Source organism: Lathamus discolor, chromosome 5 (assembly GCF_037157495.1).
Source record: "Lathamus discolor isolate bLatDis1 chromosome 5, bLatDis1.hap1, whole genome shotgun sequence".
Lineage (NCBI taxonomy): Eukaryota > Metazoa > Chordata > Aves > Psittaciformes > Psittacidae > Lathamus > Lathamus discolor.
This window is the reverse complement of record NC_088888.1, coordinates 35,806,584-35,834,434: the sequence shown is the minus strand read 5'-3', so window position 1 is coordinate 35,834,434 and position 27,851 is coordinate 35,806,584. Positions and strand designations below refer to the sequence as shown.

The 27,851-nt window shown below is 40.7% G+C and overlaps 2 protein-coding genes across 2 annotated transcripts; both read left to right on the top strand.

The window, feature by feature from the left end:
* The first annotated feature begins 2,436 nt into the window (after positions 1–2,436).
* On the top strand, positions 2,437–17,058 carry LOC136015943 (sulfotransferase 6B1-like). Its single transcript, XM_065682593.1, is given in 9 exon segments — positions 2,437–2,458; positions 8,943–9,651; positions 10,197–10,423; positions 11,876–12,015; positions 12,682–12,770; positions 13,373–13,500; positions 14,267–14,361; positions 14,840–14,884; positions 16,873–17,058. Coding segments are annotated over 7 exon segments (864 nt in total). The 5' UTR covers positions 2,437–2,458; positions 8,943–9,651; positions 10,197–10,242.
* A 1,757-nt stretch (positions 17,059–18,815) lies between these two features.
* Positions 18,816–25,205, top strand: LOC136015942 (sulfotransferase 6B1-like). The gene is given in 7 exon segments (XM_065682592.1): positions 18,816–18,947; positions 18,949–19,034; positions 21,415–21,545; positions 23,126–23,252; positions 23,683–23,816; positions 24,825–24,970; positions 24,972–25,205. Coding segments are annotated over 7 exon segments (750 nt in total). The 5' UTR covers positions 18,816–18,852; the 3' UTR covers positions 25,003–25,205.
* The last annotated feature ends 2,646 nt before the right edge of the window (positions 25,206–27,851 follow it).

The following is a 27,851-nucleotide window of genomic DNA, read 5'->3' as shown; positions in this document are numbered from 1 at the left end:
AGGACCTCCTGCACTTCATCCAACTCAGCTGAGCAGTGAAGACATACCTTTGGTAAAATTTTAGAATCAGTAATGGAGTTTTCACTGCTCACCATGGCTTTTGGTTGCTAAAAGGTATCTGTCCATTATTTTCAAACATGAAGGTAATATATGGTTAAGGCTAAGAAAGCAGTGATAACAGCAGTTATAACACAAACTCAGTTAAACCACAAGTATTTGCATGTCTAACATCTAATTCTATTTTGTGGCTGAAATGTGAGAGTTATTTCCAAAACAACGTATCTACTGAATCGAATAAACAGTTATTTCTTAGAACAATGACCTGAGCTAATCATCTTCTCTGTATTTCTTAGGCAGTTAAGACACATTAATTTCTAAAGCTTTTTTTGTAGAAGCAGTGCATGATTTTACCTGGAAAGAAGCTCTATCTGTAGTTACAACATGGAAAGCTGGCCGCAGATTGACCTCACCCAGTGGATCTCTGCAGACCAGGAGAACTGCTCAGGTTTGGAAAGGAATCAAATCCAATAATAATTTAAAAAAGTAAGGAATAGAGAGGGATATAAATAATGTTTCCTGAGAAAATAAATACACTGAATATGAAAACCTGCACATTACATCTTACAGTGCCAGTGAGGGCTCTTTGTAGGTGATGTTAGCAACTGGAGAAATCTTTTTGAGGAAAAGCAGTTTGGAAATTAAGAAAATGTACAAGGAACACTATACAGCCACCACTCCAGGTTAACATATGATGTGTATTGCCAAGCCTGAGAAATAAAACAGCTGTTCAAGAAATCATTCCCTGAACTCTGAACTGGATTGCAGTTGCATGGTTCACGGCACAAAAGTCAATGTTGCAGGTAAGTGTTGTAATATTCAGCCTACAGCTGCCTTTATAGTGACTGCAGCGCATATCAGATGTTAATGCTAAATGTAAGACCTTTGGCATCCTAAGAAGTTTTTCAATTACTGAACAGCATTATAATTAATCACATACAGAGGAATCTAGCAACCCTGCTTCACAATATGCCCTCTTGAAGGAATACTCTATTTCCCCTTTTATTAATGAATTCTTTAAGTCTTTCTAGAGTGCTTAAGTGCATTTTATACCTAGAGACCTTTCTAAAGACTGCCAATTCAGGTCATTTCTTGACAAAAAGATTTTTACCATAGTTGAGCTTTCATCCAATTATGATTCAAATGAATGGATTTTTTTTTAATTGGCTTAATTGGAATTTAAATTAAATCTGCATTAAACACTGAGGAGAAAGAAGCTTTTAATACATCAGTAGCTCAACCTGTTTAAAGTATAGTTATCTGTTTATAGGCAGAATATCAGTCTCTCTCCGCATCTTTGGGTAATTTTGATGCGTATCTACTAGCAAAGTTTGCTCTGTAAATTCTCTGCCAGGCCTTGTGCTTTTTTGCAAGTCTGCATCAGCAGAAATCTGAATCTCATTGACACATAATATAACAGCTTAAGCCTCCAGATTTCTTTTTTTTTTTCCTAATAAAAATGGTTGTCACAAACCAAACAAATCATGTTTATGTGTGTCGTTCCTAGATGCTGCTTTTATTGTTGGTTTCATCAGAATGCAATAAAGCTACAGTTTACAGCTGCCTTTGACTTTGCTTAATGGATTTCTAACATTTCCCAGACCTGCCTGGTTGTGAGGTTTGTTTCTGGTCAGAGAAGCAAGAGATGGATCCTTAGCCATAATTGCACTGGTTACATCTCTGGGTGGTGTTATTTAGTTACTCACAGGTAAAATCTTTTCTGATAATGTTGGAGATATTTGTAATCTCTAGTGGTTGCTTTATATATTAATCAACAGCTGTAGGGAACAGACTGGCATGAATGTGGAAATGTGGTGGGTAGATGTTCCAGCCCTAAATTTGGGTCTTGGTTACTTTTCTCTCCATTGAGGTCTGCTTTGCAGTCAAAAGTAAAGCACTGGTCCCAAATGTTGAGGCTATCACTTGGGAGTCCTGGGACTCAAGGCACTGTGCTGCGTCTGTGGTAGATAATTATCTGTGGGAGGGATGTGTCTTTGCTCTGACTGTGGAAGTCTGCTGAGGTCTGTTCAGGGTATTTACTTCTGGGGCTCTCATAGAAGCTCAGAAGAAACTTTCCAGCTAAACTTCAGCTCTTCTTTCATAAGCACACTCTGCCTGACCACAGCAAGGCTTGTAACAGCTGCTTGTGCCATGAAGTCAGTGCGCTGACCTAAAGGACACCTGTACAGTCACTTGGTTTTCTGAGGTCTGCATACACATGTGAGTCAATGTGTATGCCTTCCCTGGAGAGTAAAGGAGCATCTCTGCAGCCTTATGCACTTGACAGAACTCAACATGTCCTATGCTCATGCAGAGACTGAGCAGCACCATTTTCCTCCAGACCAGGATTAAAGACTCTCAGACAGATTCTTTCCCCTGCTACTGGCTGCTACAGACCCTGGTAAGACAAAGCTCTGACCCTGTCTGCCTTGCCTGTGGTTCCAGAAACGCTTTTCTCTTGCTGGTTCCCAAGCGGTGAGGGAGGAAACTCAGGTTTGAAAAAAAGGACATTTTTTGCATTTCTACCACTTTTTCTTCCACAATTTCCTTTCATTTGGTGTGTGCCACCTTAACTAGAGATTACTCTGCTCTTTCCGAAGTCAGCAGCTCCCAAAGGTTAGTATGAACTCAGCTGGGAAGAAAGGTAAGTGCAGGGATTAAAACCTAATGAGTGAAATGGTAGTTTCTCACAGTATGATCTGGTCTCTTTATAATAAAGCCTTCACTAAAGAGTTGTGCTATTCAATCTGAACTTCTTTGTATGATTTAGTTTGATTCTTATTCTATGTCTCTTTCAAATAAAATTCTATGTTTCTTTCAAATAAAATTCTATGTTTCTTTCAAATAAAATTCTATGTTGCTTTCAAATAAAATCCATTTATAACCTTAAAAATCATCAATCCAATAGGGTGATCCAGCAAAGCTAGTCTTGGTGGCCTCTGCTTAGTGGTCTCACTTCTTTCTGTAGGGATTCAAGGATCCCAGTTACCAAACAGCTTCTGTTGCTGATCACAAGACAGAGACTACGTGTGGGAACAGCACTGGAACTAATCAGGAGTGAAAAATAATTTACTGACTTGGCACTCTATACTAGCAGGAGCCTTTTTGTTGTCTTGTTGCACTGACTTTAAAATCCCAGCAATTCTGATAAAGTCTGCAGTTACAGCTGTTGTAAAATTGTTATTAAAAATGGGAAACACGGGTTTCAAGCCATATGGTGAGTTAGATTTAAAACTGAACTAGGTCTATCTTACCAGAATGAAATACTTCACCATCTCTGGCTGGAGGTAGTGGGGGAGACAAAGTATGAGGAGGACGCATACTTTGTCCTCAAAGTATGGAGGACTGAGCTTCAGTAGCAGCTCCTGAATGGTATCTCTGGTACATCTAGGAAAATGCCATCAGTTTAAGAAAACTTCAAATCAGGATGGTAAAAGCTGGAGGTATTTAGGAGTTTTGTCATTAACTACCTGTTTTCACTCTTCAAAGGCAGCAACAATGGGGTTACTATGATATAGAACAGCCATTAACTATTGGCAGAAAAAGACTTCAGTAAGTTAAATTACCCACCTAAAAATAAAAAGGCACAGAAGTTTTGCCTTATCCGAGCCACATGTGGAAATATATTTCATGGACTGATTAGTAGGTCTGGTGAGCTGTGTCACTGCTGACTATTTTTATCTTGTTTTGGATGTAAAATCCCTTCATCTTTACACAATTAAGCAAAACTCAATAGAGAAAACAGAGTTGACCTAGGGAATGTATAAAAAAAAGGTGACTGCTGGGGAACTGTGCTAGGATCAAAAAAGAGAGTGGTGAAGATGAGGAAGCCTTGAGACTAAGGAGTAGGGTAGAACAGAAAGAGTGAGAAGCTTTTGTGGTTTTGTATCTGTGTTTCTCATGAGATCAAAGGGGACTGTGGATTTTGATTATCTCTAAGCTATAAAAGTTCCTCAGACTGGAGATTTGAAAAGACAATAGTTAAATATCAGGTACATCAAGTGAAATATGAGTTCACCTTTCCCCTCTAGGAGTGAATCTGGAAGTACTGAATGGAATCTAATTAGGGAAGATGAAAGTCAAGCAGTCCTGCTGGAACTCAAAAAAATGAAGTAGCTAAATGAATCAAACCTGCTGACCATATGAAAGAAAAGGTAGAGAAAATCATGAGGAGACCATGGAAAAAGGAGTATTTGTAGAAACTTTATGGTGAGCACTTGACTTTTGGCCCATTGTGAAAGCTTTTCAGCAGGGTCCCTCAGTAGAAAGCAGCAGAGCACTCCTGGGAGGTAGGCCAAGAGATGAGCAGCCACAGGAGTGGACTCACTGCTTGGCTGTAGGTTTTTCCCTCTGGTTACATCTGATGCAGATTGCCTGGAAATTGCAGGGGAATGTCAGCTACTCTGGCACATGCCTTTGCAGAAATAATTCCTTATTCATGAGAACTAGGTTTGCTTGGGAAGAAAATGCAATGCAGGAATTTGTCATCTGTAAACAGTGAGATGTTGTGTGCAGCAGAGCATTGCTCAAGGCCAGGTTGAACAGAGCCTTGGGTGACATGGTTTAGCGTGAGGTGTCCCTGCCCATGGCAGGAGGGTTATAACTAGATGATCTTAAGGTCCGTTCTAACCCAAACCGTTCTGTGATTCTATGAAACAGGCAGTTATTAGATTTTTGTGTTCACACTGGGGAAGTCTGATTATATGGCTACCAGAAGACATTCTGAGAAGCCCAATACTGATACAGTGACTTTGTTAGACTGTGTCTTGCAGGGCTTGAATTGCCTGTTTGGCATCAGCTTGGTCCCTGAGGAAGTGGTTAGGTATCTCTGCACTCTGCACCATGTGCTTCTTCTAGGAAAAATTGTTTGCTAAAGCTCAGTGCAGCACAAATGCTGGAACCAGCCTGGGTCCTTCACTGCACTCAGACGACAAGGAAATGCAGCACAGACATCTGGAGAAGCTCTGCATGGAACCATCTCATGTTTCTCAGCGTTTGTTAGAGCTGATGCTACCAAAAAGAGCTATGGTTCTAAGTCTACCTGGAAGCATCCGAAAAGTACTTATCACACAGTGATGTCTGAGCTTTTAACTCTTGTTCCTGCACTGGCTACCATTAATCTTCAATCTGGCTAAACTGCTTATAAATAGTTGTGTACTGGGTTCTTCTAGGGAAGACACGTTCAAATTATTATTTCCCTCTCTATTTCTTTACATCAATTAGCCTCTCCTGTACCTTCACCTCCACACTCTATAAGTGTAGGAGGGTACGGATACAAGCCCCTATGTCCTCCTCCCATGTCCCAGTTTTGCTTCCACCAGTACACACTACAGCCCTTGTCCTCCTCCTCAACCCACCATGTGGAGCACAGGCAGCTTGCCTAGTCCTTCAGAGGGCAACAGAAGGTGAAAGAACGCAGTAGATCATAGGCCAAGAGTAAATAGGTTGTTATTTGTCCTGGTTTCAGCTGGGATAGAGTTAATTTTCTTCCTAGTAGCTGGTGCAGTGCTGTATTTTGGCTTTGGTCTGAGAACAATGCTGTCAATGCACCAATGTTTTAGTTTTTGCTAAGTTAATGCTTACCCTGATCAAAGACTTTTCAGTCTCATGGTCTGCTAGGGAAGTGGGGCATAAGAAGCCGTAAGGCAGCAGAGTCAGGCCACATGACCTGAACTAGGCAAAGGGGAATACCATACCACAACACGTCATGTGTAAAACTGTATATAAACATGTATATAAACTGGGGGTGTCACCCCAAAGGCATGATTGCTCCTTGGGTCAGGCTGGTTATCAGTCAGTAAGTGGTGAGCAGTTGTATTGTGCATCACTTGTGTTTATTGTTTTTTTTTTCCTTTCCCCTTTTAGCTTTATATTCTCATTATTATTATTATTATATTGTACTTTAGTTACTGGAATATTCTTATCTCAAGCCATAGGATTTATATTCTTTTGGTTCTCCTCCCCATCCTGCCTGGGGAGGGGAGGGAAAGGGGAGAGTGACCAAGCAGCTGTGTGGTTCTAAGTTACTGCCTGAGTTTAAACCACGACAGTATTGTTGCCCACGTTGGCCTGGTAGCCAGCTAGTCAGCATCTGAATTAGCCCACAGTTTATTAGCTGCAGTCCTTCTTTAAACTTTCTAGAACATTAATTAATAGTGTCATAACTGGGACTCAACAAAATCCATGGAGAAACACATTGAAAAAAACACAAAAAAAACGGAGAAAACCACTCTGTTTCATTTTCGGTTTTCTTTTTTTTTTGTTTTTGTTTTTGGGTTGGTTTTTTTTTTTGGTTCTTTTTGTATGACTTTCCAGTCCTGATGCTACAATATTTGAATACAATTAGAGGTCTTTGACAAGTTAAGTGAAAAAACAGTCTTCAGACAAGAAATCAAATTGTCTTCTTCTTGTGAAATGCACTATTTTGACTTTATGCTTAAGACCCAAGCTCCACACTTCCAGCTCTTATAGGAATATATCCACTGATGTTCATATGCCCTGCTGAGCAAGTTGCATTTGCTTTAATGATCTTGCTTTGCGCATTCAAATTCATGTGCTTTAAAACTGTGTTTTTTTTTTCTCAATGAATGTGACAGGACTAATTTTTTAGTGCATCTGGATGACCTGTTTCAAGATACATCTTTAATCAGCTTTATTTAGCATACTTTACATTTGCATTTTGCATTTGGCCTCATTTGTATCGCTACATTACACTTTGTTTGTATGACAGAATTCTGTACTAAGGGCTCCAGAGCATTGACTTTTTGAGGGGCATAGACCATAATGGGATTAATGACAGGTTTGCAGGACATAGTACATTCAGTGCATTAGCAAGAATCAAAAAATCCTCCATAACACCAGTGAGTGTTTTGTAACGTTATTCTTTGTTCTCTCCTCCCTATTTCTTTCACTTCCTCTTGTAATGTCAAGTCGTATAGACACACAGTAAGGCAACAGGTGACTTGAGGTCACTGGCCTGACTCCTCCGTTTGCACATTTATTTGGTAACAAAGTTCTCATCAGGGGCTTCCAACTTTAAAAATTAATTTCACTCATACGGCTGGGAAAGATCAGATAAGAAAGGAAATAAATCTTTTGGTGATTTGAGGTTTGAGGAGTCTGTTGACATACAGCTGACATCTTCAGATTAGTATAAGAAGATTATTTCTCCAGCATTGTGTCATGAAATTTTCCAATTTACTGGCATACTCTTTCTTGTTACCTAGTGGAGTATTAACACGAGGGAGAGGGCAGTTAACTTTCGCATCTGTACTTTGGCAACTAGCCAATACATTAACAGAGATGATGAAAGCCATAGAAAATTGCTTATTTCCTACCTTGTTCCAGAGGGGGGATTACGGGAGTGGAAACTCTGAAGAGACAGCAAAGCTGAGTCTGAAGAAAAGGCTGCGTGAGGAAAAGTTTAGAAGAGACACTTGGGATATTTCTGTATCCAAGGGATACTGTTCTAATCTGATGTTGTGACCATATTTGTGGTCAGGGAAAGGGGCCATCAGGGATAAGACTCTACAATTCAAGAGGAAAACCAAAGACGAAGGAGGATCCTAGAAAATGTTACAGTAGATTGGGCTCCAGCTCAAACAGGTTTTTAGAGTAGTCAAGAAAATGAGCCCAGATCTTGTACTGAGGATTAATTATTTTTTGTCTCTGTTCTAGTATTTCCTTTAAGTAAATAGCAATAGTGTCATACGGGCTGGTAAATAATTTTTGTGGCCTTTGTCTCACTCCTGTCATGTACTCCTGACACAAGTCCTGTCCCTTTAATGTGCCTATACCCCCAGGTAGCAGCTTTGTCAATCATCAAAAGGTGCTCCAGCACTGTTCATCTTAATGGATCGTCTTCAAAGCAGGACACTGGGGCTGATGCTTTCCTGGAACAAGACTAGAAGAACTGCCTGCCTTTGTCTCCATGTGCTCCTCTGGGCCTTTGACAAGCTGATGGCTACTTTGATGGGTCTGGGATTATGTGGGCAGGGCATTGTTTGGGTTTACCCTCTATAGTTTCTGCTAAATTATTCAAAGGGAAAAAATGCCACATATGGCATTTCCAATGTAGAGCCAATTTTACTTTAAGACGTACTTTTCATGGACTCATTCATAAGGATCCCAGGGAATGTCCCCCTCCTGAAGTTTGTGGGGGTTTTTTGCAGATGGATGATCAGGGGGATTTTAGAGTACCTTCATGAATGGATCAATTTTAATGGATCCATCTTGAACCTTATTAGGTCGTTTCGGAGGACTAATTTATGAAAGCCTTCTCCAGAGTTTTACTGAGATTAACACAACTCATAGGAATACTTACAAAAACCCCACCTCTTCTCATTTACCACCCAAGATCAGAAGTTTTGAGGGTATTGCTTTGTTGTTTTATTTAACGGGGAATGGATGTGCATAAGGAGATCAGTTCACTAGGCAACTGCAAGCTGACAGTATTCTGTTGCTAACACATTAAAGGCCACAAGCTCCACAGTCAGGAAAGATGAGGCCTGATAAGTATGGGAAGTCAGGAACTTTCAGAGGCACTGAACAATAAGTATTATTAATCTGGAGATTACCGAATACTTTAATCTGTTTTTAACCTCTATGTTTTTAAAGCTGCTTCTTAGAAACTTTAAATCAACTGATGTTTTCCATCAGTCTCCTGGTTCAGTATTTGGCAGATCCAAGGGTCTTCTTGTGTAACATGTATGGTGCAAGGGAAACTCCTCCCATCTCCTGGCTCAGGTGTTGTGACAGACGGCTGTATCAAAGGTTCAAATTACTAAACCAAGAAATTTAACTCCCCTCAAAATCCCTCCTCATGACTTACTTTTTCTAATGGGTTTTTCTCCACTAATACTTTTTTTTTTTTTTTTTTTTTTCAGTTCCTAAGGATAAAACATCGTCCAAGGAATAATTGGCCTGACTGCCATCTCTGGCAAAAATACACTGGAAATCTGGGTTTTCTCTACCAAAGTTTCTTTGGATTATTCTGTGACGAGTGAAGTGTAGGACTGACATGAGCTGCCTTTCTATCATGGAAATCCTATTCCAACACTATGCTACTGTATGAAATACATCAATAATTTACATAGCATTTTCCCCTTTTTTCCTTCTTTAGGGAATGTCTACTGTCCCAACCCCTTTTTTTTTCCTCATAAGTAAAAATACCAATTAAACACATTTTCTTAGCTTCAGTCCAAAACAGTTTAATACTAAGGGAAGGTAAAGGAAAAACATTAAGGGAGGCTGTTTTTTTGTTTTGCTAGTGTTGCTGGTTACCCTTCAAAAATCAGTAAAGATGCTATTTCACGGTATAGCAATTTTTAGATAACATCAATGCAGTGATGCAGGTAGTGCCAACTGGATGTGCTTTGGCACAGATCTCATTCAACAAATGGACTGAGGAGGAGCTGTATGATGTCCACTTTTTCAGGTGGTCTTTGTGTATTGACAGAGTTTTCCAGAAAAGAGGACATGAAGGGAAAAGCAAAAGATTTCTATGGGCTGAACAAAACTGATGTCAAAATGTAGGACTAGGTCATCCTGTGAGCACTGCAGCATACCTCAAGGACCAGGCATGAATCCATCAGGGTGAGTAAATGGCAAAAGTATGCAGGTATGCAACTGCTGGTTCTCCTGCTCCTCCTGCACAATGAACAGTTTTTCTCCCAGTTCCAATACATTTGATCCCATTTTGCTGAGAATGATCACTGGTATAACAACAACAACAACAACAAAAAGAAATCCCAGCAGACTGAGTGCTGGAAAGAGCACAATTCCCATAAGGAATGTGGTTGTGCTATTTAAACCCCAGCCTGCAGTTCACAATGCTCTATTTTGAAATATTTTGCTTACAAACTCTGTATTGTAATTGCAGATTTTATTTTTTTTTTGGCATATTTTGAAGTTAGTTAAGCCCTATAAGCTAGAATGCAATCACACTTTCTTGTTTTTTCTTCTTTGTTTATGTTCAACTTCTGTTACTTTCAAGGGGTTCAAATGAACTAAGGTCTTTGACTGGAGCTGCATATTTCTTTATAGTTTCAGAAAGAGTAGTAAATTATCGCTCACAGGGTCCAAAAAACAAACAATCAAATCCCTATTAAAAGGTAATCTCTGTCTCTTTTTCTGCATAGTATTTCACACCATGAGGAAGCCTGTGTGCATGACAGAGATTGAAGAATGGAGAAGTCCAGGAAAACATTTGCTGGTATCATAAATGAGGCAATGGTGGCTGCTAACACAATGGATTGTGACAAACTGCTTTTTTCTTACAAGGGGATTCTCTACCCTGCTACTTTTTGCATGGGCTTCCTTGAAGCCAGAAGCGATGATATCATTTTGGCAGGATGTGCTAAATCTGGTGAATATAGTTTGCTTCCTTCATAAATAAAGTTATGTAATGACAGATAAGTACGTTTGTACTAAATATATAAAATATATATTATATGGTATATAACAATATATATTATACTAGATAATAACATTGAGAATTTAAAAAAAAAAATGTAGAACTGATTTTGTTCTCAAAAAGCACAACAAAATTAGTTATCAAGATTTTATATAGGGAATTGTTCAAATGACTAAGATATTTGATTTGGTTTTCTATAGCATGTAAAAGCTTTTGTTATCTTTACCTTTTGCAGTTATGAGGTTAAATGCACAAATTAGAGAGAATTAGAATATAGTTCTCATACCAGAGGTAACTAGATCTCCTGATATTGCAGGAGCTCTTACATTTATATTTGCAATGTTTAGTTTTACATTTTTACACAAAATGGGGCCTTTGGTACCTTCACATGCTGCGCTGTATATTCTTTAGTCTTGCATGTTTGTTTGTTTGTTTTAGTTTTATAGAGGTCAAGAATATCTGAAATATTTTTAACACTTGAAGTGAACACACTGATTTTTGGCTATTGGAAAATCAAGAGGAGATCTTTGCTAGGGTTGCAAGTTTACATCTTCGCTCCTTCTTCCTGAAAACACCCTGTATTGGCCCATATCAGAGCTACAGGTTTGGATAAGGTTGTTTCATACCTATTTTAATGTAGCTGTTTCTCTCCTCCATCAATTGGGTGCACTCTGTCTTCCAGCCACAACTGAGAGGATTGTAAGGTTTTTGCTTTTTTATCATATTTTCTTTTGGAAGAAATGTTATGCCACAGAAAGCAGTTATTCAGACTGTAGTGAAACAATGTAGGAACCCGGTGTCTAGAAGTCAGAAAATAATAAATGAAAGATGTTTTGAATAAAAATATAGTAAATGTGTATAGGAAATGTCACTTTAGAGAATTTTTATTAATTGGTAAAGAAAATGAGCACATACAACATGACTTTCCTATCTAGTTCTGCTCCTGTGTTCAAGTTCAGTGACTCACCACTCATCCCAAGATAATCCTATGCAGCATGTCAGAAAATATATATACTATACTGGGTATTGAGGTACAGGTTAGCCATTCCAAATCCACTTATATTTGTCACAATAAAAATGTATAACATTATTGTATGTTTTCCTGTTTGAATGATAGGTGGTTCTTCTCCTGTCTTAGTTGATTTACAACATACAAGTTAATTTACAATACACAAATTAACTTACAATGTACTAAGCTATTTGAGTTGGAGAAGTCTGTTCTTACAAATAACAAAGGTAAGACCCTGATAGGTGATTGTTCAGATAGTCATATGTGATTCTATCACATGACAGGAGACCAAGCAACTCACCCGGTAGTATTATCTACTTCTTGGCTTTCCTGGCACATCCATTTCTGTTTATTCTAAAGGTTTTACAAACAATTTTGCATTTTTCCCCTTTCAGGCACAAACTGGCTGGGTCAAATCTTAAATGGTCTGGGAACCATATTTGAAAAGAAAGCACAGAAGAAAGAAAGCAGTGCGAATTATGAGGAAATACAAGAATTCCCCTACCTTGAAATGGGAGATACTGGGAAATATAAGGTGGGCACAGAACACATGTGTAAGTAAGTTGTCAAAATGTTGTGTTTCAAATATTGAATATATGCTGTGTGAAATAGTCCACTTTGATAAGAATTTCCCCACCTCTCTGTATATGGCATCTGGTCAGGATGAATTTCATTTGCATTGCCATATGCTGAGTAATAAGTGGACACTTCAGGGGGCTTTGGAGGAGTACATACTTGTTAGATACACAACTGCAGAAATTCATTGATGTGGCATGTTTAGCATTTGAGAAGAGTTTAATGAAATTTCGAGTATTGGAATACTGGCTTTTGTCTCTTATACTAACTCTTCTTCCTTACCTTTTCTCTCTGTGCTTGAGATCCTTTGGCTTTCACATACTGCCAGTTACAGCTTGAATCTTACCTTTAGGTTTGATCGCTTGTCTAACGGAATATGTTAAATTAATTGTCACTGAAGAGAATTAGCAATGGTTAATCTTTTTCCAAGAACACATTCTCAGGCATTATTGAAAGTTAGAGCTACTAAGAGCAGTCTACTAAGATCCCAGGATAACACTCACAAAAAATAAGTACTTCTATCAACCAATAACTTGTTAAGTTTAACAAGACAATATTTTACTATAGGCTGATGAAACGAATACCTGTACTGAATTGTCCACTTTCTTCCTTCCAATTTTTAAAGCAGATGAACAAATTGCCTTTTCGAAGAGTTATGGTTACTCATCTCCTTCCTGAAAATCTTCCCACTTCTATCTTCAGAAATAAAGCCAAGGTGAATGCTGATTTTAAAATCTTGAAAGCAAACACTCCAACAGATTCTTTTTAAAGCCAATTTAATATTTTTCTGTAAAATAACTCTTGTTCTTAAGTGTTTAGCCTGGTTTAATTTCTGCCATTCAATTCACTTAATCTCAGTTCAGCCTTATTGACAATTTAGTGTCAGTCTTCACAAGCGAGATGGTGGAACAAAGCAGTAGAAAGTATTTTGACACAATTTCCTATGGGGATGAATCTTTTGGTGTTGTCACAAATGAAGGCTTCAGCGTGTCAAGAATTTGTATTTTTGTGGTTTTTCCCACTACCTAAATGATGAATGATGTTTGTATCAAGCAAAACATACATGGATTTTGCATAATTAATTTGATTAATCTGTAAAAGATATTTTAATAATTATATGCAATCATCTTCACAAGGTACTGAAGGAAATTAAACTACTTCACTTTCTGAATTTAGAATGAAATAGCTACTTTTGCAAGTAGTATACGAGATATTAGAAATTGCAATTATAAATTTATAAATTGTAAATTATTGTTTTCTTCATATTATAGTCTGTTATGTCTTTCTCTACAAATAAAATACTTTATTTTATTGTCGATATTGTTGCTGATCTGCAATCCAAAAGAGGTAGCTACATCTTTTTACCATTTTTCCAATGGCATGTCTCATCTTCCCTCTTATGAGACCTGGGATGACTTCTTCATAGCTTTCATGACAAAGAAAAGTACAGTATATAATTCTGTCTGTGTCAATTATTCAATGCCTTGACTTTGTCTAAAAAAATTGTACTTTGTAAATCAACTTCATTAGGATTTTGGGTCTACAGTGCAAAACCAGATTAAAGACAAAAAGTTGGACATTTGAACTGAAGCTTACAGTGCCTGTCTTATGCCTGCAGATAAATCCTTATCAAAACTTCACTTCCACAAACTGCTTCAACTTACACAAATTGATTTTTTTTTGGAAGAAGCAGTTCCTCCTTATCTCTATCTTGGATCACCTTTACCCATCCTGTCCAACATCCATCATCTTGTGCACACACAGACATCTAAACACCTTGCCAAGCTGGACCAGAGGAATGATTTGTTTTACGTTTAGTGCATTAAATAAGAAAGAAAATAATCCGACTTGCTTAAAATTGCATGAATTCTTCAGTCTGGCGTGTCACATGCCCAGGTTCTGTCACATGAAGCAGAAGTTAAACAAGGTTTTAAACTGGATTAAAGGAGTCTAGAAGACGCTTATAGCTCTTTAGTGGACTCACACTTGTATTAAAATACTAAGAAGTTTACCAAGACCTGTACATGTGTCAGAACAGCCTGGAGCAAAACCCCATAATTCCCACAGAAGGGTGTAAACTCTGGTATAGACATTATTAGTAATGACCATAGCTGAGTGATCAACTTAAGGAGTAAAAATTGGTTTATTTAATAAAAAGCTTGTCTAATTTTCATTTATGTTTCATCTTAGGAATTTTTTGTTTTACTTAGTGCCCTGGGGATGCTACTTTGAGTACCTTTCCAAATGAAATAAATATGTTGCTGATGAAAATGTTATGACAATAACTTATGAAGAGCTAAAGGAGGTGAGGTTATCAATATTTGAAAATACTTTTTGCTTCAAACCAACTAACCATTATATTCATGTAGTGTATTCAAATTGCTGTATGAGATAGATAGATAGATTATTGCTTTAAGGGAGGGAAAGATGAAATTCAAACATGAAAGTCTTTACAAAATTTTGTTTGTGAAAGTGATTCTTGTTTTCTCTTTCCTGAATCACTTTAAATCAAAATCCCCAGTAATTTTTTTGGGGAGCTTTACATATTTAACAGTGTAGATTTTGCTCAACTGTAAATCACACACAAACTTTTGTGATTTATAGGATGACAGCTCACATGTCTGAAATAACTATGGAGGAAACACTATGTACTACTCCAGTCTTGCTGAATTCTACGGATACTCTATATATGTAGCCAGCAGAGATACAGGGAAGTGCAAACAACTCTGAAAGCAGTGTAATTTGTTCTAATGTCATGTAGTATGTTACATTCCTCTTTTCAGAATCCAGTCCTGGGAGTGAAACCAGAACTGGACACAGTACTCCAGGTATGACCTGAGAAGAACAGAATTATAGAATCATAGAATCATTTAGATGGGAAAAAACCTTTGAGACCATGAAGAAAAAGTTAGCCTAGCACTGCCAAGTCTACCACTACACCATGTCCCTAACAACCACTTCTACACAACTTTTTAATACCGCCAGGGATGATGCCACAACCACTTCCCTGGGCAGCCTGTGCCAGTGCTTGGCAACCTTTCTGGTGAAGAAATGTTTCCTAATATACAATCTAGAACCCCTGGTGCTACTTGAGGCCATTTTCTCTTGTCCTATCACTTGTTACATGGAAGAAGAGACAAGACACCAACCTTGTGACAACCTCCTTTCAGGTAGTTGTAGAGAGTGATAAGGCCTCTCCAGAGCATCTGTTTCTCCAGGCTAAACAACTCCAGTTCCCTCAGCTGCTTCTTGTAAGAATTGTGCTCCAAGCCCTTCACCAGCTTTGCTGTCCTTCTCTGGACCTGCTCCTGCACCTCAATGTCTCTCTTGTAGTGACAGGCCCAAAACCTAAACACAGTATTCAATGTGCAGTGTTACCAGTTCCAAGTACAGGGGGATGATCACTTCCCTAGTCCTTCTGGCCACACTATATATGATAAAAGCCAGGATGCTCTTGGCCTTCTTGGCCACCTGGACACAAGCTGGCTCATATTCAGGCAGCTGTTTACCCAGGTCCTTTTCCTCTGAGCAGATTTCCAGCCACTCTTCCCCAAGCCTCTGCTTTTAGATGGGGTTGTTGTTGTGACTCAAGTGCAGGACCTTGTACTGAGCTGTGCTGAATATCATATGGTTGCCCTCAGCCAATTGATCCAGCCTTCCTGCCCTCCAGCAGATCAACACTTTTACCCAAATTGGTGTCATCTGCAAAGTTACTGAGGGTGCACTTGACCTCCCCATCCAGATCGTTGATAAAGATATTAAAGGAACTGGCCCCAGCACTGAGCCCTGGGGAACACCACTTGTGACTGACCACCAACTAGATTTAACTCCACTCACAGCCACTCTTTGGGCTCAGCCATCCAGCCACTCTTACCCAGCAAACAGTACATGCATCCAAGCCACAAGCAACCAGTTTCTCCAGAAGAATGGTGTGGGAAATGGTGCCAAAAGCTTTACCAAAGTCTACATAGACAGCATCCACAGCCTTTCCCTCATCCACTAGGCAGACTACCTTGTCATAGAAGGAGATCAAGTTAGTCAAGAAGGACCTGGCTTTCATAAACCCATGCTTACTAGGCCTAATTGCCTGGTTGTTCTGTATGTGCCACCTGATGGCACTCGAGATGATCTGCTCCATGACGTTCCCCAGCACAGAGGTCACACTGACAGCCCTGTAGTTCCCCAGATCCTCCTTCTAGCCCTTCTGTACATGGGTGTTACATTTGCTAGCTTCCAGTCAACTGGGACCTCACCAGTTATCTGGCACTGCTGATGCATGATTGGAAGCGGCTTAGTGAGCACTTCTGCCAGCTCCCTCAGTACGCTTGGGTGGATTCTATCTGGTGGTGCAGCAGGTCACTAACCATTACCTCTTGGATTACAGGAGCTTCATTCTGCTCCTTGTCCCTGTCTTCCACCTCAGGAGGCTGTGTACCTAGAGAAAACCTGGTCTTACTATTAAAGACTGAGGCAAAGAAAGCATTAAGTACCTCATCCTTATCCTTTGTGACACTGTTTGCCCCTACATCCAGTAAAGGAGAGAGATTCTCTTTAGCCCTCATTTTGTTGCTAATGTATTCATAGAAACATTTTTCATTCTCTTTTACTGCAGCAGGAGGATTAAATTCTAGCTGGGCTTTGGCCTTCTAAATTTCTTCCTGCATAACCTCACTACATCCTTGTAGTCCTCCTGAGTTGCCTGCCCCTTCTTCCAAAGGCCATAAACTCCTTTTTTTTTCCTGAGTTCCAGCCAAAGCTCTCTGTTCAGCACATGGGGACAGCTTGCTTCTATGCCTGTAAGATTTCCTTCTTGAAGAATGTCAAGCCTTCCTGGACTCTTGCCCTGCAGGGCTGCCTCCCAAGGAACTCAGTCAACCAGGCTTCTAAACAGGTCAAAGTCTGCCCTCTGGAAGTCCAGGGTGGCAATTCTGCTGAGCCGCCTCCTTACTCTCCAAGAATCCCGGGAATTGAATACTCTATTATTATGTATAACCATGAATAATTCTCTCTTTGTATCATAAAAGTCTCAGATAATTTTCTTTTTAGTATCATATAAATTTGTACTTGTTCCACTAAAGACCATGTTTCTGTCTGTATAAAGGTTAGTCAAAGGCAAAATCATGAATTAATGTCTTTTTTCTGGCGTTTGAATAGACTTCTTAGTCTATACTACTTGCTATTTGCTACTTCTAAGCACTGCTTTTATGTTTTCTATGCTCCAACCATAAAACAGGAAAAAGAAATGTAGTGAATACAGAAGATGTTTCCCACCATTAATGCCAGCGGAGTGCTCTTACCACAAAACTACAGTTATTGTTCCTTGCATTCATTCTTCATTTAAGTATGCACCTATAGTTAAGCTTTACCTTAAATTAATACTTAAACAGTAAAAGAAATTACTTTCCATAACTGGAAATTCTCTGAAACTGAAGGTGCCAAAATTTGGTGAAACTGGCTTTATTGGAAAATGGGCTTGTCAACGGTAACGGTGTGGGATATTACTATATTCGGGTATTTTGTACTGGCATTGGTATTTGGCCCTGTGGACACAGCATTTTAGACCTGTCCAGAGACAAATGACACTTCAGCCACCTGTTCTGGAAAACAGCAAGATAAGACTCTTTAAGTATAGCTGAATTGCAAATAGGAAAAACCCACACCTAGTTTATACATCCCTCACCTAAGCAGGTAAGAAGTAAAACCAGAAGAAAGACCAGGAAAGAATAAAGTATTCAATGACTTTTTGCTTCATTCTTCTAAAGCTGGTTAATTCTGCCTGGACATGTAGACATGCAGTGTTTTGCATAGAAATAATACATAAAATATTTGGAAAATATCAGTGGATTCAAAAGCAGATTATGTGAAAGCCCTGACACAAGCCATCTTTGAAAAACTAGAAATTATTTGGTACCCAGAAAGGTACCAAATGCATAGAGGAGGACATACATATATTTTAAAAATAAATAATAAATTTAAAAAATGGAGAATAATGAATCCAAATAAAGCAGTCACTTTAATTTGATACCTGGACGTTCACTAGCAAAACTGATTAAGTAACCAACCAAGAAATAAGTATAAACTGTGTCAAAGCTGTTTGTGTTCTTTCTTTAAAAGAAAACTTACCTCTTGAATAAGCCATAGACAGAAGATACAATAGATGACAGCATCAGAAAGGCTCTGCACTTGTATGACAACATATAATCTAGATCAACAAATTTATGGCTTTGTATGTGGAGATGGCAACTTATGAATGTGGTTTTTAATGAAATTAAGGTACTGAAAGTAGATTTGTGTTCCTAGAAACTCATGCAGCAATGATAAAAGACACTTAGAAGTAAGGTCATCAGCAGCAATACTTTCAGGAATATCTACTTCTTTACATGGCTATTGTGAACTTGGTTTCAATAGTGTGCTCATGATCAGACTGCATATACTGGATGACAACAACATTGGGAGGGCAATTAAACCAATATCTGTTAGTGGTGAACATGGAGTTCAGTAAAGGTAAGTGTAAACCGCTACATTTAGAAAAGAGAAACCTGAGGCACAATTATTTAATGGGTGAACACCAATCAAGCAGTAGCTAGCTGCAGCAAAGACCCTATGTCACTATCGTTAGTCTCCAGTCCTGTAATTTCAAAAGGAGTCAACAGAGTACAGAGTTAATCAGTGACTTGTACTTTCATTCCTGAGTAAGCACCCTATCTGCTTTGCTAATACCTTGCATTAATGTTTTCTGCATTGGAAAAGCAGCCTGTATCTGTTTCTTTGGAAAGAGTTCCACAAGAAAACAAACATGAACAGAAATAGGGAGAGAGTCATTGAAATAGTGGACAATTCTTCTTCACAGAGTGAAAAGATTCCCCCAGAAATCATACTGTTTGCTACAGAGGTATTCTAGCCCAGAAACCTTGGAAACTCTGAAATCCTTTGAAACCTGGAGTGGCAACATGATTCTAGCAGGCTATCCTAAAACAGGTGAGTGTTTTTTTCTGGGTAAGTAGTAAAGTACACAATGCTGAAATCCAGAAGATTGTGTCATCATTTACACTGCAGTAATACACGAGAAAAGCTTATGGTGGCATAAGACTCATGGATCATGAATTGAAGTTGTAAGGCATCAAATAATACAACCTCTTTCTCAAAGCAGAGGAAAGACCCAACCTTCTAAGTCAGGTTTTGTGTCTCAAGGTTTTGTCCAGAAACGTTTTACAATTTTGAGGGTGGAAATTCACCACCCACTGGAAATCTCTTGCAGTGTTTTCCCACTTTAGTGTGGGGGTTGTTTGTTTATATTTTTTTACTTTTATACAGTCAGACACTTCTTGGTTGTGATATGTAATATGCCCCTTTTGTAATTTCCTGGCCAGTAAGTCTAGTGACGAAAAACTGCAGTGATATTCCACCTTGCCTTACTTTTTATTTCTCCAGCCTAAGAAAACCAAGTCTTTCTACCTCTCTATGCATTACATTTGCTCCAGCTGCCAGTAATTTCATAGAAATTCAGCAAGACTCCCTCCAGATTCTCAAAATTGTGCTTCAGCGCAGGAAGTGCACACAGTATTCAGCCAGGGCACTCACCAGTGCTGGGTAAAACAGGATAATTACAACCCTTGATATTCTGACCACTCTTGCTAATAAGGGAAGGTCCAGAGGAGGGCCACGAGGATGATCAGGGGACTGGAGCAATCCCCATATGAAGACAGGCTGAGAAAACTGGGGCTGTTCAGCCTGGAGAAGAGAAGGCTGCAGGGAGACCTCATAGCAGCCTTCCAGTATCTGAAGTGGGCCTATAAGGATGCTGGGGAGGGACTCTTCATTAGGGACTGTAGTGATAGGACAAGGGGTAATGGGTTGAAACTTAAACAGGGAAGTTTAGATTGGATATAAGGAAGAAGTTCTTTACTGTAAGGGTTTTGAGGTACTGGAATGGGTTGCCCAAGGAAGTTGTGATTGCTCCATCCCTGGCAGTGTTCAAGGCCAGGTTGGACAGAGCCTTGGGTGACATGGTTTAGTGTGAGGTGTCCCTGCCCATGGCAGGGGGGTTGGAACCTGATGATCTTAATGTCCTTTCCAACCCTAACTATTCTATGATTCTATGTTGTTACCCTACTCACTGTAAGGGCAATACAGGGAGTATACCCTGTTAATGAGGGCAGGAGAACTACTACTTCCATAGACTTACTTCATTGCAGAATGCAGTTGATTCCCTTGTATGTAAATGTAGGGAAAGACACGAATGCCACCAGAACTCTTAGATTATTTCCTCTTTCTTCCGCTATGGACATTTTAGATGCTTTTATTTTTTTCCATATTCACTTTAGAGAAATATCTTAATAGATTATTTACAGAAAATCATAGATTGGTTTGTGTTGGAAAGGACCTTAAGATCATCTAGTTCCAATCCCAAGTTTTTCTTGTGCCTTAGCATGGTTTCCTGGAGAATCTGCTCCAAGATTTTCCCAGGCACAGAGATGAGCCTGACTCATCAGTAGTTTCCTGGTTTTTCCATTTTCCCCTTCTTGAATATGGGTGTTATATTACCTTTTCCAGTCATTGGGAACTTTACCTGACTCCCGTGATTTTTCAAATACAACAACCAGTGGCTTAGCAACTTCATTCGCCTTCTCCTTTAGGACTCATGGTCCCATGGATTTGTGCACATTCAGGTTCTTAAGATGATCTCCAACCTGATCCTTTCCTACAGTGGGCTTAAGGTCATCATTCTCACAGTCCCTGCCTCTGTTTTCCAAGATTTGGGTGGTGCGGTCAGAGCATTCACCAGTGAAGGCTGAAGCAAAGAAGTTATTGAGAACCTCAGCCTTCTCCAAATCCAGGGTAGCCAGTTCTCCCATTAGCTTCTGGAGTGGGCCTGCATTACCCCTAGTCTGTCTTTTGTTTGCGATATACCTATAGAAGCCCTTCCTGTTATCTTTGACGTCCCTAGCCAGACTTAATTCTAATTGGGCCTTCTTAGCGCTACAGACCTGATCCCTAGCTTCATGGACAATGTTCCTGTAAGTTCACCTAAGCATCCTTTTTTCCTTCTGAAATGAGGAATTACTGATCCTTACCCCTTTGTGTGCAGTTTGTAGAGCTGTGCACAAGCAGAAATGTTTTAAAGTTACAAGGGTCCACCTCATGACCACTGGATCCAGTGGCTTTTGTCAGTGAGAACTTTTTTAGGATGCTCTGTCCTACAGCCTGTCTCATGTGAAATGGTTCTCTGTGGCAGAGGCTGGTAGAAGCCTGCACCACCAGTGCATCCCTGTGGGTTTTCTAAGGGATATGATACTTCTCTGGGCTCACCTTTTCTTATTACCCATAATTCCTGAAAAGGCGCATGTCACTGAATAAGCTACTTTTGTCCTGCCATATTTCTTCCCACTTGCTTTAAAGAGGATGAAGAAACTGACTTCAAGAAAAATTATAGAAATCCATATGCCACCTCATCTACTTCAACCACCCATGCTCCAAAGTAAGCCTAAGGTGAGTCTTCTGATTGCATTGCACTGCAAAAGCTTTTTCACTCCAAATTAGCTTTCCTGTGTCTGAGTGAGATGTGTTTTCTGCACTTTCATCTGGGCTGGCTAATGCATAGGCACATTTCCAAGGTTGAAGAGGCAGAGTGCTATGTGCTGAGGCTCTCATCCTCTCCTAGTAGCAGCTTTGCTAACATAAGAGGTGAGCTGAGTGTCCCTGTCCCTTCTGATCTCCGTCAGAAAGATGCTTACAGGTTCGCATCAGAAAATGCAGCAAGGCAAGCAGTTATTCTCTTGCTTTAACTTGCTTCCAAGACCACAGTACCTGTGGAAAGCTCATTACAAGCTAGGGCTAAGATTGTCTTTAATGGGAATTGCTGCAGAAAGAAGCAAGGGTACACACACACAGCCTGATTATGGCTCTCCTGTTCAGTAGCCCATGAGCCCATTTGTCAGAAATGAAACTATCTCAGAAGTATGTCCCAAGGGCATCACTGAAAAACTTGTTATTTTCAGCCTGAAGTTCACATTAGCAGCAAGTGGCCTGTGAATGCTCTGATTTCTTTCTTACTCAAGAAAAGGAATTAAACCAGCATTGTATAGTCTGGTGTGTGTTAGTGGACAAGAAAGTTTGCAGACCCCACCAAGTTGGGCAGAAGTGTTTATCTGCTAGAGGGTAGGAAGGCTTTACAGAGAGATCTGAACAGGCTGCATCAGTAGGCTGAAGCCAACTGTAAGAGTTTCAACAAGGCCCAGTGCCGGCTCCTGCTCATGGGCCACCACAACTCCATGCAACACTACAGGCTTGGGGAAGAGTGGCTGGAAAGATGCCCAGAAGAAAAGGACCTGGGAATGCTGGTCAACAGCTGCTTGAATATGAGCCAGCTTGTGTCTAGGTGGCCAAGAAGCCCAAGAGCATGCTGGCTTGTGTCCAGAAGGATTAGGGGTGTGATTGTCCTGTACTCTGCACCAGAGACATTGCACCTCAAATTCTCAATTAAATTTTGGGCCCCTCACTACAAGACAGACATTGAGGTGCTGGAGATGGTCCAGAGAAGGACAACAAAGCTGGTGAAGGGCCTGAAGCACAAGTCTTATGAAGAGCAACTGAGGGATCTGGGGTTGGTTGAAGAAAAGGAGGCTCAGGGAAGATCTTATTGCTCTCTACAGCTACTTGAAAGGAGGTTGTACCGAGTTGGGTGTCAGTTTCTCGTCTCATGTAGCAAGTGATAGGACAAGAGGAAATGGCTTCAAGTTGCACCAGAGGTTCTATATTGGATATTAGGAAACATTTCTTCACCAGAAGGTTTGTCAAGCACTGGCACAGACTGCCCAGGGGAGTGTTGTGTCACCATCCCTGCAGGTATTTAAAAGTTGTATAGAAGTGGGGGTTAGGGACACGGTTTCGTGGTAGACTTGGCAGTGCTAGACTTGGCAGTGCTAGACTAAGGGTTGGACTTGATGATCTCAAAGTTTTTTTCCAGTCTAAACTATTCTATGACTCTATGATTCTGTGTGATGTGTTGAAAAGATGACATTTTTGTCAGTCACCAAATCAGAACCATATTTTGTGCTTTCTTCCTCTAGATTCTTGTGCTACTTCAGAACCCCAAAGACACAGCTGTTTCCTATTACCATTTCTACAACAACATGCCAGTGCTGCTGTCCTTTGTCTCCTGGGATGAGTACTTTGCAGCCTTCATGAAGGGAAAATGTAATTTGTCCTGCATCCTCTGGTATTCCTCCTTATATGAGGGGCCTACACGGGATACTGTGCTTGACAATCTTACTCCAACATACCTTTCAAGGCATTCTGAGGACAGGCAGAAAGGCCCATGTTATGGCAGGATCAGGGAATACCAGAGAATCAGAGTTTCTTTTGTCTCTAATTCAGAATGGAAAGATACCACTAGAAAACTTTAGCCTGAGTTCCATTCCCACAACAAAGCTTGTGGTTCAGTGCTACCTAGTGGCCAGAGCTGGGGGATCCTGTATTGATTTCAACCAAAGAACAGACATGTTGAACTCATCACCACTTCATCATCTTGATGTCACATTTAGAAAGCTATCTGGGCTGACTCCTCTGATTTGATAAGGGCCTGTCTTGGGGAATACTCTACACAGCTTTGTTCCTTCATCTGCAGTGACCTGGGGATCCTATTTTGACCATTTAGTGGAATGGAACAAATGCATTGACCACGACAACATCATGATGGTAAGCTACAAGGAACTCAAGGAAGTGTGTCATGTCACCCAGCTCTTCCTTGATGAGGGCACTGTGCACCCCTCTTGATACATATGACTGTGGGGAAGAAGAAACACTTGGATCAATCCTGTCTGCCCCTTCAGACTTTCTGAGCTACTTGTTTATGTCTGGGGGAGGCCCACGGGCGTTAGGAGGAGGAGAGACTTGCCCCTTTATGGAAGGAGTCATATCTGGCACAGGCACAGTTACTTTTGGGAGAAAAGAAAAGACCTTGAAGCTGAGGCCACCATGTGTAGGTTCCCTCTCTGACAGAGCTCCTAGAATCCCTTGGTGACAGTGTGGGAGACAGCCTCATCTGCTAGGCTTCCCACCTGCTGCTGGTTTCATGCAACAGCCACAGGGTCAAGTATTTTAGTTTCACCTCTGCTATGTTCCTTTGGCCACAGTTCCAGGCTGCATGTATCACTTCATGAACTTCCCCTTTGGGAAGAGGTGTGCTAATGGGGCAAGTGGTTCTTGAACCTCAAACAAATACATTGCTTACTACTGAGCTGGCCTCACAGGCACCTTCTTGTTATGTACTCTATGAGAGCTGATGAACAGTCTTGATATGGTTAACTCTTAATGGATGTGTTAGTGGTGGCCCCAGAGATGGTCAGACCTGGAGCCAGGGTCAGTGCTCTGGCAGCCCAGTTTCTCTGCATAGCATCAAGGGTCTTGAGTTTCTAACTGCTGTGGGCATGGGCTTGCTTTAATCGCTTTTCTTCACCACTCCGTGAAGGAAGACTCTACCACCTACCCCACAAACCTAAATAGCTTCCCTCTTCAGAGGGAGGCATTCATGAATGAGATTTCCCCTGTGACAAAGCCAGGTTCCCCTCTCTTCCATGTATAAAAGCTTCATGAAACCACCTTGGAAACCCCCTGTGGGAAGGGAAGACATGTTGCCTGTGGCCTGCCTGCAGTTTTTACTTCTTACCTATGCTACATTGCCTCTCCCAGGCAATCAGACCTCTCTGAGGCATAGACTAGATCCTTTCCACCTCAACTGGGCAATGATTCTGCCCCATTGCTGCCTAGGTACTATTTTCTCTTAGGAGCGACTACCCCAGTTTTCGATACTTCTTGTTGTACACAGGGGTTGTTGGAAACTGGAGAGACCTCTTCTCTAAAACTCAAAATGAAGAAATGGACCAAAACTTTGAAGACTCCCTAGGAGGAGCAATGAATGAAATATGATGTGTACTGCAAGGCTTGAAAATAAGCAGATGAGCTGCATGACGACAGAAAGTCATGGTCCAAAGATGATTCTCCAAAGGTGGACTGTCACCAAGTTTCCTTTTCATTAGAAAAGAGAGAACCCCCTCAGAGATCTACCTTGAACCTCCAAGTATTTGGGTTGTAATTCTTAAGGATGTGCTTTTGCTTGATGCAACCAAATAAAACGTGTGAATGCCTCAAGTGAAAGCCTGGCATCCTTCCAGGAGGGACACAGTACACATGCGTCATAGCACCAGTCTGGTGGTGTCCCTGTGCTGCTTCAGATGGTGAATGAGGTCCCTGAGGTACTCAATGGTGAAGCAGAGGGACCAACACAGGGCTCCTTCTCCTGGCACACAATGGGCTTGACACGGTTTCATTGTGGGTCTGAACCCCCAAAATGTCTGTGTACTGGGTTTAGATCTACCACGGCTACCCTGGTATTGACATTGTGCAGTGAGGTCAGAAAGGCCTTTGACACATTGGCAAACTCCTTCCTTTGATGTAGGGTGGAACTTCTCAAGCTCTTACTGCCACGGACTCTTAAGTAATGAACAGCTATATGTTTTCTGGAGTGTTTGCTCCCCTTGGCCCCTCTGGGAACAGTTAGTTAAGTGGCAAATGGGAAAAACTACAACTTCTGAATGGAAGTATCAGGAGAAAGATGCCCCTTGACGATCCTGTTGCTGAACTATTAAAGCTGTGTCCATTTATGCTACATAGGTATCATTTCCACAACCTTCTTGCTGGTGTAGATGTTCTTGCTGCCTGAACATGCTGCATGACCTCTTGTCACAGCCACTCTTGAAATACAGAAAAAGACAAGGAAGTGCCGAGTCTGTCTGCAAAGGGAATTCAGTTCTTTGGAAGAGTGGTTCCTCTGTCGTATTCCCAGACAGACATATTTGCAGGACTGTCACACCTGACTAAGATTAAAGATTCAGCAACCTGCAGTCAGAAATGTAATTAACAAAGCTGAGAAACCGGGAGCCCCTCAGGGATCCCCTCACCCTGCCCATTGCCCAAGACACCATGTTAGTCCCTGGGGCCATCACCATCAGCAATGCTGCAGCAGGTTGGTCATCAGCTCCTCACAGCCTGCACATGCCCTGCCAAGCTGGATCCATCCATGAGTCCATGTCATAGCCCATCCTCAGCCCATCACCTTCTCTATGGAGGTGTCTGATACCCAGGGCTGTGGCTATGCCAGTGCCCCTGGCTGCCCTGCTGCTGGCTGGGCTGGTGGGACAGGCCCTGGCTTCCAGTCCCTGCCTCATATCTCCCTGACATTAGTAATAAGGGATGTTGCAGATTTGGATCTGATGGGCCACTCACAACCTGCTTCTCAGTCAGGGTTTCCGAGCTTCTGTGCAAGAGCTGCTCGCGTGAAATTGCTCTGCTTGAAGAAAGGTATGTTTGTTTGAACTTAGTCATTCCCAAAAGAGTAGGACTTCATCTAACTCTGGGCTTCCATGGATGAAAAGAGACAAGCCACCATGCCCCATAACATTTTAATCTATTCCTCAATACACTCCCTTTACTACTTCCTACATGGTGATATCAAAAGCAAGGAGTTGACCAGGGAACATGCCTGAGCAGAAATGGGGAAACAGTCACTGAAATATTCAAAAGACCTTTACTAAGATGAAAGCATGGCATCTGTAGATATTATTTTTATTTTTTCATGCAAAGGCATTTTGTAGCCTAAGGGCTCTTAGCCCAGACACTTTGGAAGCTCTGAAATCCTTTGAAACTAGGAGTGATGATGTAATTCTCACCATCTTTCCTAAAACTGCTGAGGCTTTCTTCCCTGATGAAGAAGCCTCTGCTGCAGTTCAGATGTGTGCGACTGCATGTAACACAGCAATAATGCCCATGACAGGTTAATGATGACTTCAGCCTGCTGTGGAGGCGCAGCAGCAGGGGCTGTTCCATGGAGGAGGGCAGGAGGACTGGCGTTTCCGTAGATTTCCTCCACAGCAGGACATGTTATTCCTGGGTGCTGGGTGGAGGTACAGGCCCACCTGCTACCCAAATTCATGGACCTTTTGCCCTTCTCTTCTCATGCGTTTTAATCCCAGAATTTGAAATAACTGGATGCCTTCATGTTTTCTCCTAACCACTTAGAGAAGTATCTTGACAGATCACTTGAAGAAAAAAAGGAAGAGGTGATGTTTGAGCTGCGTTACATCTTCATGCTCAAGTTGCCTTATTTTTTCTTAGACAGGAAAGCTATTAAATTGTGAGGTCTCATGTAAATATCAAAAGTATTTAAGATACCATTTGACTTTCACACTGTAATATCTCAAAATTCCAGCCATTCTTAAAAGAATTGTGTTAGAAAATGCTTTATATGACTTATTTTCAATGCAATGTGGCCAAGATTCAACCCACTTAATTAGATGGTGTGGTGGTGAATGATGAGTAAACTGAGAGAGATGCAGCCTAACTTTCAGCTTGACAGCGGGAAAGGATTTCTGGCTTATAAAACAACATTTCTCACAGAAACTGTAGCAATATGACTTGGAGAGATGAACACAGACTCTCCTGCTGGTTAAAAGGCTGAAAGTGGATTTGGCCATTAGGAGGTAATGTAGTGATTGCACAGTTACACCTCTGAAAAGCAGTAAAAATCTTGAATATGACCTAAATTACTTTAAGCTGTGAAGACTGTTACTTCTGAGTGGCTCCTCCAATTTTTCTTACTTTCTTTTCAGAAACGGATGAATTATATTCCCTTTTGATTAGGTGGTCATTCCAGGCTGGTTTGTATTTGTTTCTATAGATATACTCATCAATCTTTTCTGACTTATAATTTCCCAACTGATGTTACCCAGCCCTACTTCA